General features: G+C 39.4%; 1 protein-coding gene across 1 annotated transcript in view; it reads right to left on the bottom strand.

The window, feature by feature from the left end:
* LOC131223883 (eukaryotic translation initiation factor 2 subunit beta-like) overlaps positions 1 to 3182 on the bottom strand; it is a 63142-nt gene extending 59960 nt beyond the window's left edge. Inside the window, exons 1-2 of the mRNA XM_058219423.1 lie at positions 3026 to 3182; positions 2722 to 2795 (exon numbers count right to left, since the gene is read on the bottom strand). Coding sequence (XP_058075406.1) covers positions 2722 to 2772 — 51 coding nt within the window. The 5' untranslated portion in view covers positions 2773 to 2795; positions 3026 to 3182. The remainder of the gene's footprint in view (positions 1 to 2721; positions 2796 to 3025) is intronic.
* Positions 3183 to 13164: the final 9982 nt, after the last annotated feature.

Here is a 13164-nt window from a genome sequence, read left to right on the forward strand (position 1 = left end):
AATTGGACATGGAAAAGGTCATTCCTTGGCACATGTGCATCCTTGCAGTCCTTTGGAATATTTGGAAGGAACGCAATGCTCGGTGTTTTTGCAACAAGATGAGGCCATAGGAAGAGGTCTCTTGGAAGTCCAAGCGTGATGTATTACAATGGGCAGTCATCAAGTCTTATGTGGATGCTTCGATAGCTAAAAGGATATTGGGGTTGTAAAGGGGTAGGTTCTGTTTTTTTTTTTTTTTTTTAGCTTGGCTTGTCGCCTGCCAGTTCTTTAATAAAATAAGTTCAATACTCTTCAAAAAAAAAAAAATCATCTCTACAAGATTGGAAATTCGTATGGTACTCCCTCCACTCAAAACCCAAACACACCGTACACTCTCAGCCCAAACACCGTATAATACCTCATACCATGCCCATCCCAAAATATTTATAGTTGCTCAAGTTTTCAGCATGTACAAGTGCGGCTTGTGGTTAAATGATCCAACCACTTATATGATGTGCCCCACTTTGGGCTCAAGCATAACAAAGCTCCCAAATGTCACAATCCTGGGTGGCTTCAAAAAGGACAGAAAAAATAGCAAAGGTCCATATTCAACCATAAAATTAAGGCCAGAGATCCAATGATGAGGATCCTCCAATCTAAGGACATGTGCAATCGACATTGTGGCCCACAACATGCATGATTTGTGTCATCGAACCATGTGACACTCACTGTAAGTCACATATCACGCAAACTGCACATTCTCAAGCCGAGCAATGCTTGAGGATGATGGCCATTATACAATGTGTATCATGAAAAGTTCTTATACAAATAAGAATTTCCACAAACAGCCCTATGTTTCCTACAAGCATGTCAAATGTGTAGGACATTGGAAACATGCAAAAGGTGGGCCAAACCGTGAAGATTACTTGGTGTGAAAAGCAAGCTGATTCAATAATTTGGCAAGCCGCACCGGCGAAACCAATGGGCAGCCATCTGACTTAATGTGCCCACCTAATGAGCACATAGGCCCAATTTGCATGGCAGATGATATTTACAGTGTGACCAGTTTTGCACAGTCCAATTATGACCAAAAATCACCAAAGTTTTGAAAATCTCACAATATTATTGTAGAAACTGATCAAAAGATATTATTGCAATAATATCGAGATTTTGAAATTCTTGGCTTAGATTTCTCACGATTATATTGCAAAATCACGTTTTTAGGGCCTGTTTGGATTCATGGGAAGCATGGGAAAGGAAATAGTGTTTCTTGGGAACCCTTATTTCCAAGAAACCATTGGAAAGGAAACATCGTTTTCCTCATTTGTTTTTCAACAAGATTTTCCTAGAAATTTAGGATCTATTTTCAAATTTGTTATTTGGCAAAACAAAAAAAATTCTTGGGAAAAAATTCTACGTAGTCACTAGCATGTGTCAGATTAGCACATGTGGCCCATGTGGGATGCTTGAAGATGAAAAGTAGCAAATGTGAAATGCTTGAAGATGAAGAGTGGCACATGCGGCATATGCGGCATATGTGAGCGCTTGAAGCTAAATTGTGGCACACGTGACACATGCGAGGTGCTTGAAGTTGTATAGTGGCACATGTGGCACAAGACACACATTGGCACATTCGGCACATGGGCACCTAAAGCTAGATGGCAACACTTATGCACATTGGCACCATTGGCACGTGGCATATTTGGGGTGACTGAAGATGGATGGTGGCACATGTAGCACGTTGGTGCGTGTGGAGTGCTTTGCAATGTGGGGCACAAGAGAAGTAGAATGGTGGTACATGGCGCACATTAACGCATATGGGGTGCAACAGAAGATGGATGGTGGCACATGTGGCATATTAGCACATGTAGGATGCTTTACATGTGGGACACAATAGAAGATGGATGGTAACACATGTAACACATTGGCACATATGGCATAGTGACACGTGTGGGGCATAACTGAAGATAGACAATGGCTCATGCAGTACATTGGCACATCTGGCATGTGAGGCTATTAAAGATGGATGGTTGCACATTTGGGCTTAATCCTTGAAAAACTCATTTTCCTTCTATCGTGGGAAAATGTCTTTCTTAGAGGTGGAGGTGGGAAAATGAATTTGCTTTATTTTCAACAAACATAGAAAGTGAGAAATGTTCCCCACAAATTCCCACAAATAAAGGCTTAACAAACAACAGAAAGTAAGTTTCATGGGAAACATTGTTTCCTTTCTTTTCCTTTCCATGAATCCAAATGTTTAGAAGTTAAAATAATTCATTTTTAACTATAAATTTATTTTTATAATTATTTATTAATTTAAAACAAATATCTTTTTATATTTTATATTCAGTGTGATTTTCCCAATAATATTGGGAGAAAAACGTTAAATATGACAATCTCCTGAGAAATTACCTGGTGTAGATCAATATCCTAAACATGTGACACCTAGGTGGGAAAGAAAAGCTATGTGCAATTTTCACATGCAGGGTTCTATGTGATCATTTCTCATAATAACAACAACAACAAAAAGGACAACAGCGATGATGATGATGACTACTACAACAACAACAACAATAACAATAGCAATAATACTAACAACAATAACGATGACAACAGCAACAACATCAACAATAGTAATAATAATAATAAGAACAACGATGATGACAACAACAACTATAACAATAACAATAATAGTAACAACAACAACAATAACAGTAAAAGGTGAAAATAAAATTATTTTACATCTGCCACATCGTCCTTGAGTTCAGTTTCGATCTGAGCTTCTTCCGCCATCTCGGTTCCGAATCCGCAAAGCCCTGAGCAGCATAATAAAAAAAACAAAGGTTCAGGAAATCGGACTCATATTTATGGAGAACTCGAAAATTTCTGAAAAAGATTTTTCTTTCTGCTCACAACGAAAGAAACCTGAATTCTATCCTTCCCATACAGTGACACGAACTAAATCAATCAATTGGAAAACTGATATAAAATAAAATCTGGAAACGGACGGGATAGAGAACAGATTAAAACCCTAGATTTTCATTACCTTATGAGGAACAAAAATCGCTCTCCTTTTCCCTTTTTTTTTCCCTTCTTTCTTTTTTTTCTTTTTTTTTTTTTTGTTCTTTTGAGTTCCGCACCTCTGCTGTAGCTACGAGGGTGAAGGAGAGAACGAGGCTGCGAGAACACAGAGGTTTGCTAGCCACACGTGCACAATTTCCGCACGCGGCCACAAGTGCCAATCTAGCTTGTGTGTAAGAAATAATCCGGTTAACGCGGACGAGCGCCACGATCTTCCTAACCGTCCAATCATTTTCTTTCGTTGGATGATTGGCAAAAGCTTCGAGCAGGGTGGCACCACAGTAGCCAAATGATCAGACGGCTATCATCATTCAATCAAAGTGCTTTTTGGGCTGTGGACCATCCAGCGTAAAGTGGGGAGAAATTTCCTACTGTACGACCCATTTATTGCCCACGGACCTTTTAAGCCCAGCTCCCAAGAATAAGCCCAGCTGTACGGACAGCTTTTCAAGGTCAAAAATGCCCGTGGCTTAGTGGAAGCTGGGGTTTTCCTATGGCTACGGATTATAACCGTAGCCATAACCGTGGCCCCTGCTTTGTGATATGTCTTTCACTATGCATCAAAGGTCTTTCAATATGATTGAAAAAGGTCCAAAACTGTCTAGCAAGTTTGCCTCAAAAATCCTGCAATTTTCAATACATATCAAAGGGTATTCGATATGTATCAGAGGTATTTTTCCATATGGCTACGGATTAAAACCGTAGCCATAATTGTAGTGTTGTGGTACTCTGTGTAATTTTTTTTTTATTTTTATTTTTTACTTTACATGAAGAACTTTATTCTACCCACATTTTTATCTAATACATATTTATTTAAATATGTATATATAAGTATATAAAAAAAAATTTCTCTTTTTTTTCATTTCTTTCTTTATTCATTTAACAAGAATATCTTCTAAACCAAAATTAGTTACTTGACGTACCATATATGATTTTGGGGTAGGAGAAGCTACTTTAGCCAACCAACCTAGTCATTTTCATAGATTCCATCAGATCGATGGTCGAAAATCCATTTCATTCACTTCGCAGTCAATTTCAATCAGTTCGCGGTCAATTTCATTCACTTCGCGGTCAATTTCATTCACTTCGCGATCAATTTTATTAACTTCGTGGTTAATTTTATTCACTTAGCGGTCAATTTCAATCACTTCATGGTCAAATCCCTTCATTTCTCGGTCAATTCCAACGATTTCCCTTCACTTCACGGTCAATTCAATTCATTTCACAATCAATTCCCTTCACTTCACGGTCAATTCCCTTCATTTCACGGTCAATTCCCTTCACTTCATGGTCAATTCCCTTCATTTCACGGTCAATTCCATGCATTTCACGGTCAATTCCGGCGATTTCCCTTCACTTCATGGTCAATTCAATTCATTTCACAGTCAATTCCCTTCACTTCACAGTCAATTCCATGCATTTCACGGTCAATTCTAGCGATTCCCCTTCACTTCACAGTCAATTCGATTCATTTCACCATCAATTTCCTTCACTTCACGGTCAATTCCGTGCATTTCACGATCAATTCCCTTCACTTTACGGTCAATTCCCTTCATTTCACGGTTAATTCCGGTGATTCCCCTTCACTTCACGGTCAATTCCATGCATTTCACGGTCAATTCGCGGCAATTCCCCTTCACTTCATGGTCAACTCAATTCATTTCACGGTCAATTCGCTTCACTTCACGGTCAATTCCATGCATTTCACGGTCAATTTCCTTCACTTCATGGTCAATTCAATGCATTTCACGGTCAATTCCCTTCACTTCACGGTCATTTCCGTGCATTTCACGGTCAATTCCCTTCATTTCACAGTCAATTCCGGCGATTCCCCTTCACTTCATGGTCAATTCAATTCATTTCACAGTCAATTCCCTTCACTTCAAGGTCAATTCTGTGCATTTCACAGTCAATTCCCTTCACTTCATGGTCAATTCCATGCATTTCACTTCATTCACTCCCTTACACTCAAATACACGTCTGAACTCATCTCTGTTATCCCTATAGAGATTTAATGAAGAAAATGGGTGAAAAGAAGGAATATCGATGGTAGAGATGAGTTCAAACGTGTATTTGAGTGTAAGGGAGTGAATAAAGTGAAATTGATAAAGCACCGACATTTTTGACCTGTGAAAAGCTGTCTAGGAGTGGATGCGTCACAGAGAAAGAATGAAATAGAGTGAATGAAGTGAAGTGGACACGCCATGCTATAAATGCTTGCGTTTCTTCGATATATCGAAGGTCACTCGATATATCAAAGGGAGTCCAACGGTCGGGACAAAAGGTTTGATAGTTTTTTGAGGTATTTGCAATCGAGTAAACTTCGAGTGATATCGAACTATACTTTGATATATCGAAGGTCACTCAATATCATCAAATTTTCATTTTAAATGAACACGATGTCTCTAGACAGTTTTGGGTCTTTTTTAATATATCAAATAGCATTTGATATATCGAAGAGGTTTCGATATATTGTAAAATGCAGTGAATGGTTTAGTATGATAACATCGAATAGACTTCGATGTTATTGATAACTTAAGCTCGATATCATCAAGTAGTCTTCGATAACATCGAAGAGCACTTGATAATTTTACCTTTAACATCATCAATAAATTCAAGGTCTTTATAATCGAGTAAACTTCAAGTGATGGCGAACTATCCTTCGATATATCTAAGGTCACTCGATATCATCGAAAATTCATTTTAAATGAACAAAAACTCTTTGGACAGTTTTGGGTCTTTTTCAATATATTGAATGCCATTCGATATATTGAAGAATAGCATATCGAAGCGGATTCGATATATCAAAAATTCAGTGAATTTTCCGTGTATAAATTGCTGGACGAAACTGATTTAGTTACGATAACATTCGTTATTTAATGAAGAGACTCACTCACAATAACATTGAGTAGTTTTCGACGACATTGAAGAGCCCTTCAAAATTGTAGGTTTTGTTTTAAAGAAATTCAAGGTCCATGTAATTGACTGACATTCGATGATATCAAATTCAAGGTCCATGTAATCGACTGAAATTCTAGACAGTTTTTTCATTTATAAGATCATATTGAATTTCGTGAAATGCATGGAAATGACTGTGAAGTGAAGGGAATTGACCATGAAGTGAAGGGATTTGACCGTGAAAGGCATGGAATTGACCGTGAAGTAAAGGGAATTGACCGTGAAATGCATGGAAATGACCATGAAGTAAAGGGAATTGACCGTGAAATGCATGGAAATGACTGTGAAATGAAGGGAATTGACCATGAAGGGATTTGACCGTGAAAGGCATGAAATTGACCATGAAATAAAGGGAATTGACCGTGAAGTAAAGGGAATTGATCGTGAAATGCATGGAAATGACCGTGAAGTGAAAGGGATTGACCGTGAAATGAATAGAAATGACCGTGAAGTGAAGGGGAATCGTCAGAATTGACCATAAAATGCATGGAATTGATCGTGAAATGAAGGGAATTGACTGTGAGATGCACAGAATTGAGCGTGAAGTGAAGGGAATTGACCGTGAAGTGCATGGAATTGACCGTGAAGTGAAGGGGAATCGCCGGGATTGACCGTGAAATGCATGGAATTGACCGTGAAATGAAGGGAATTGACCGTGAAATGCACGGAATTGACCATGAAGTGAAGGGAATTGACCGTGAAATGCATGGAATTGACCGTGAAGTGAAGGGGAATCGCCGGGATTGACCGTGAAATGCATGGAATTGACCGTGAAGTGAAGGGAATTGACCGTGAAATGCATGAAACTGACCGTGAAGTGAAGGGAATTGACCGTGAAATGCATGGAAATGATCATGAAGTGAAGGGGATTGACTGTGAAATGAATAGAAATGATCGTGAAGTGAAGGGGAATCACACGGAATTGACCATAAAATGCATGGAATTGACCATGAAATGAAGGGAATTGATTGTGAAATGCACGAAATTAAGCGTGAAGTAAAGGGAATTGACCGTGAAATGCATGGAATTGACAGTGAACTGAAGGGAATGGACCGTGAAATGCACAAAATTGACCATGAAGTGAAGGGAATTGACCGTGAAATGCATGGAATTGACCGTGAAGTGAAGGGGAATCGCCAGGATTGACCGTGAAATGCATGGAAATGGGCGTGAAGTGAAGGGAATTGACCATGAAATGCACGGAATTGACTGTGAAGTGAAGGGAATTGACCGTGAAATGCATGGAATTGACCGTGAAGTGAAGGAGAATCGCCGGAATTGACCATGAAATGAATGGAAATGACCGTGAAGTGAAGGGAATTGACTATGAAATGCATGGAAATGACTGTGAAGTGAAGGGAATTGGCCATGAAATGCATTGAATTGACCGTGAAGTGAAGGAAATTGACTCTGAAATGCATGGAATTGACCGTGAAGTGAAGCGAATTGACCGTGAAATTCATGGAATTGACAATGAAGGGAATTAACTGTGAAATGCATGGAATTGACCACGAAGTGAAGTAAATTGACCGTGAAGTGAAGGGAATTGACCGTAAAGTGAATTGAATTGACCGTGAAGTGAAGGAGAATTGCCAGAATTGACCGTGAAATGCATGGAATTAACCGTGAAAGGAAGGGAATTGACCGTGAAATGCACGGAATTGACCATGAAGTGAAGGGAATTGATCGTGAAATGCATGGAATTGACCGTGAAGTGAAGGGGAATCATCGGGATTGACTGTAAAATGCATGGAATTGACCGTGAAGTGAAGGGAATTGACCGTGAAATGATTGAAATTGACTGTGAAGTGAATGAAATTGACCGTGAAATGATTGAAATTGACTGTGAAGTGAATGAAATTGATCGTGAAGTTAATGAAATTCATCACAAACTGATTGAAATTGACCACAAAGTGAATGAAATTGACCGTGAAGTGAATGAAATGAATGAAATTGACCGCGAACTGATTGAAATTGACCGTGAAGTGAATGAAATGGATTTTTTACCATCGACCTGATGGAATCTATGAAAATGACCAGGTTGGTTGGCTAAAGTAGCTTCTCCTACCCCAAAATCATATATGGTATGTCAACCAACTAATTTTGGTTTAGAAGATATTCTTGTTAAATGAATAAAGAAAGAAATGTAAAAAAGAGAGAAAAAAAATTTTATATGCTTATATATACATATTTATATAAATATGTACTAGAGAAAAATGTATGTAGAATAAAGTTCTCCATGTAAAATTTAAAAAAAAAAGAGAGAGAGAGAGAGAAGTGCATAGACTGTCGTGGCACTATGGTTATGGCTACGGTTATAATCCGTAGCCATAGGGTCGTGGTTTTTTTTTTTCCTGTTGTAATCCCCACTACTTTTTATGGGTCCTATTATGAGGTATGTGTTATATCCAAATTTTCCATCTATTTAGCAAACTCGTATTAAGGCTTGGGACGAAAAATAAGACAGATCTAGCTATCAAGTGGACCACACTGTAAAAGGCAGTAGAGGATTGAACGTCTACCATTATGAAATTTGTTTTTCCTCTTCATCTAGGTCTTTGTGACCTTATGAATATATTGGATGGAAAATAAATGTCATGGTGCGCCCTACAAAATTTTTAACGGTGAAAATCAATTTTCCCGCTGCTCTTTGTGGTGTGGTCCAGTTGATCTTTGGATATGATTTTTTTTTTTTGTGATAATGCTCTGAAATGATCTCGAAATATGGATGAACGTTGTGGATATAATAAATACATAACTGTGGGGCCCATGTAACTTTGATCTCTTTTGAACCGTTTGTACAACTCGGAGTTCGAAGAGCGTCAGCGCTCGTCTTCGAGCACGAGGCAATCCACCTCTGGAAGGAAAGTAGGGCATTTTCGACCTAAGAAATGGAGCCGTATGGCTGGGGCTTATTCTTGGGAGGTAAAAAGCAAGTGGGCTTAAAAAGGTTGGTGGGCCATATATGGGTCGTACAGTTGGAAATTTCTCTAAAGTGGGGCTATAGAGATTGTTTTGGTACTGAGTTTCTCGAGCCCACGCCACATAGAGTGGCGCGACTAGGCTGAGCTGGGCATTGAGTTGAGTCGTACCGAGTTAGGGGTGATTCGACTTGATTTGGTTTTGAAATAGGCCTGACCCGAACTCGATCCGACTCGATACTGAGTCCAACATGCCTAACACGATCCGAGTTCGGTCTGGCCTGGACTGATCCGGACCGAGTCTGATCCAATCAGAAGTACCGAGTTGAGTCAAGTTGGCACCGAGTCGAATTGAGAGATGAGGGAGGGAGGGAGTGAAGAGGAGAGAGAGGAGGAGGAGGAGGAGGGTGATGGTGGTGGGTGGTTTTCGGGCTTGGAAGAGGAGGGAGGGAGGGAGGGAGTGAAGAGGAGAGAGAGGAGGAGGAGGGTGATGGTGGTGGGTGGTTGTTGGGCTTGGAAGTGGAGGAGGATGAGGGAGGGAGGGAGGGAGAGAGAGGTTCGGATCAGGTCGGGGTAGGGTTAGAGAGTCGAGTCGAGTCAGGTTTCGAATCGAGTCAAGTCCAACCGGATCGAGTTTCGGGTCGAGTCAGGTCAAGTTACTGGGTAACTCGAACTCGACTCGATTTGAGTTCGGATTGGGCGAAGCTTACTCGATTTAGACTGACTCACCCATTCGGTTCAAGTCGAGTCAGATCAAATTGAGTCGGATGAGTCGAGTTAGTTGGATTGTGTCGTCCTGTGCCCACCTCTAGCTGTGACCCCCGAACCAACGTTGTGGTTGAGACCCTAACAGTAGGGGCCCACCTTAATGTGTGAATTACATATCCACGTCGTTCATTTGTTTCTGCAACTTATTTTATACAATGGTCCCAAAACTGAAGCTGATAAAATTTTTAGATGAACCACACCTTAGGAAATAGTGATTATGGACCATTAAAAACCTTTTGTAGGCCACAAAAGTTTTTTTATCAAGCTGATATTTGCTTTTTTCCTTTCATCCAGGTCTGTGTGACCTTATCAATAGGTTGGATGGTCAATAAACGTTATGGTAGACATGAAATTTTTTTTAACTGTGGGTGTTCAATGACCCATGTTTCCTTGTGGTGTGGTCCACCTCAGGAAACAGTGGTTATGGACCATTAAAAACATTTTGTAGGCACTAATTTTTTTTTTTTTTGTATGAAGCTGAAATTTGTTTTTCCCTTTCATTTAGGTCTATGTGACTTTATCAACAACTTGGAAGTTCAATAAACATTATGGTGGATGGTAGAAAGTTTTTTAATGGTGGGTGTTTAATGACCCTTATTTCACGTGGTGTGGCCCACCTATAGACACCCCAAATTAGCTAAGTGTCAACCAGTTCTGACCAAAACCGGCTGACACTCCACTAGTTGTGAGTTCTGCATGTGATTCGGGCTTGGTTCTGCATGTGGTTCAGGTTTGGTTTACGCGAGCCTTGCTTTCAAACGAAACTATGGCTTCAAAGAACTGAACCCGGTCACGTATCCCTTTTCAAATGCACATAAAAGGGAGAGGTCTAGTGAGAGAGAGTCTAGCAAGAGAACCAAAACGAAGAAAGTCTAGCGAGAGAGCCAAAACGGAAAGAGTAACAGAGAGAGTCTAGGGAGAGAGCCAAAACGGAGAGAGTCTGATGGAGAGAGTCTAGCGAGAGAGCCAAAATGGAGAGTCTAATGAGAGAGTTTGGCAGAGAGAGTCTGGCGAGAAAGCGAAAAGGTAAGAGTTTGACAGAGAGAGTCTAGTGAGAGAGCCAAAAGGAGAGATGGGGTGCCTATCTAAGACAGAGACAAAAAGTTTGTCTCTTCTATTCTCTCGATCGCATCCATTCTTTCAATCTCTTATATTTTATTTTAACTTAAAAGCCAACGATGTATTCTTGATTTATTCTTTTCCAGTATGTATATTCCAACCCTACTATTTTGAACACCTGAGGTAGTAAGCTTTGCTTTAACATCATGTAAAATATGTTCTACAGTTGCCTCCTTTGAGGATTTGTTCTTGTATATCAAAATATGTGACTTAAAGAAGTAACGAAAGACTTTGTATTCTTTTTCTTTTCCAGACTTCTATCGGAAAGCTTTTTTCTACCTCTCTTATTGCTTTTTCAGTTTATCTTTTATAGTTTATACATCTAAATCTTAGTATTTTACTGAAAGTTCCTTGAATCCCTTTTGAAAGCATATACAACCTGACAAATTAGAGACTATGTTTCACACAGGCATTAAAAGGTGCCTAACCTCTTCATTTTTCATAACCAAAATCCTTACCTATAATCCATGGCATTCGAGTCAAGAATTCTTTGGGTTTTTTTTTAAATTTTTTTTAATTTTATCTTAAGGCAATTCTACAGATTTTAGTATACTGTAGATTCTGAAGCCTTTATTTTGGCTAGTCACGACTCCAAAACAATGTTCGGTTGAGCTATTCTATCAATATTGTGAAATGTAATATACAAGCTAGAACCATATCGAGTTATTGCAAACCAAGTGCGCACATCCGGGGGGCTCATCGTCCATGATACAATCATGTTGTATTAGGTGTTACGAACGGTATAAGTATAATTATTAACTTCTCTTCTCAACCCTTCCGCAAGGTTCAGGTATGGAGGTCTTAGCTATTAGATTTGGATAAACTTCAGATCCCGGCCTTCATACGCTACTACATGTATCAACTAAGCACCTAAAATCATAACCTCTCTTCTCAACCCCTCCGCGAGGTTCGAGTATGGAGGTCTTAGTTATGGGTTTCACTGGATCTGGATATACTTTAGATCTGGGCCATCACATGCTATCGCCCATATCAACTGAGCATATACTAATCTAGGTTTACGAAAGACGTATACTCTATGACTTATTGGGTATCTGAATCTTGTCACATCAGAAATCTTAATAAATTATAGTTTCATATCTATCACACACACACACAAATATATCCATCACTCGACTCATGCAACTATCATACAGTTTGACCCTGATGCCTAGTGAGTAGCCCTGGGGAAAAATTTCCCTGAGATTTCACAAAATAGTGACTCTGCTAGGGATGTAGCTCATAGCCAAAGGCCCGACTCAAAATGTCGAGTTGTACATTAAAAAGGGGATTCATTCGAACTTCTAGTATCGTGCTAGTCTACATCTACTAGCATAGTTTACATTCATGTCTTTAGATTCAACATTTCAGTCTCGTACTGGTACATTTATATTCTTGTATGTACATTCTTGTCTTTCCATTACCTCATTTTCATCCATTTTTTATTAAAAAACAAAGGAGAAAGACAACATAATAAGAGAAGGTAGAGAGCAAAGATATAGAGAAGACCAGGAAGGGAGAGCCAAAAACAGAAAAAGATGCACCTGACCTGACTTAACTATTAGTAATCACAAGCTTTACAAAATCCCATGGGCTTTTCCTATCATGCCCCAAACTCAGAAATCGGGCTCACAAAATTTTCGATTGCCGAATTTGGTGCCGACAACCTCCATAGTGCCCCATTCTCGGCTCCTAGCACCCATACACCAGGTTCTAATCATAGGATCCTACAAGAAAGATTTTCTAATGTACATTTATCTCATAAGAAGCATAATCGCAAGTTTACCCAAATCACAAAGACAATATCATCATCACATATCCACTAATATAAACATTTGAATATAGTGCTAAAAGGGAAATACATATATCGAAATCAAAGCTCCAGAAGTCAGCTGCACGCTCCAAGCTTGACGCTGCTGTAACCTAATACCACCTGCACGCATCTGTCGTGCATAAGCTTATAGAAAGCTTAGAGGATGGTGAAAGTGGGTGTACAAGATAAGTGCCAAGTATTCAATACAATACCATAATCATACAATGTCGAAAATACTAGCAAGATCATGAATCATACGATATCAGAGTGAGCAGAAACATGCTGGTAAGTCCACGAGTCATATAATATCAGAGTACGCAATACATATCATAATGAGCCAAATATCATATACTGCGGATGCAATGCAATATGCAAATCTTGCTAAGTCTGTCTAGGCCATATAAGTGCAGAAACATAGCAACCCAAAATGTCATATTCGGCGGATGTAATATAATATGCGATGTGAATAAAATGACCAAGCTGGAGTGTAAGGTCGGGATGATAGTACGTAGTATCGCATACTATGGG

Source organism: Magnolia sinica, chromosome 13 (genome assembly GCF_029962835.1).
Source record: "Magnolia sinica isolate HGM2019 chromosome 13, MsV1, whole genome shotgun sequence".
NCBI lineage: Eukaryota > Viridiplantae > Streptophyta > Magnoliopsida > Magnoliales > Magnoliaceae > Magnolia > Magnolia sinica.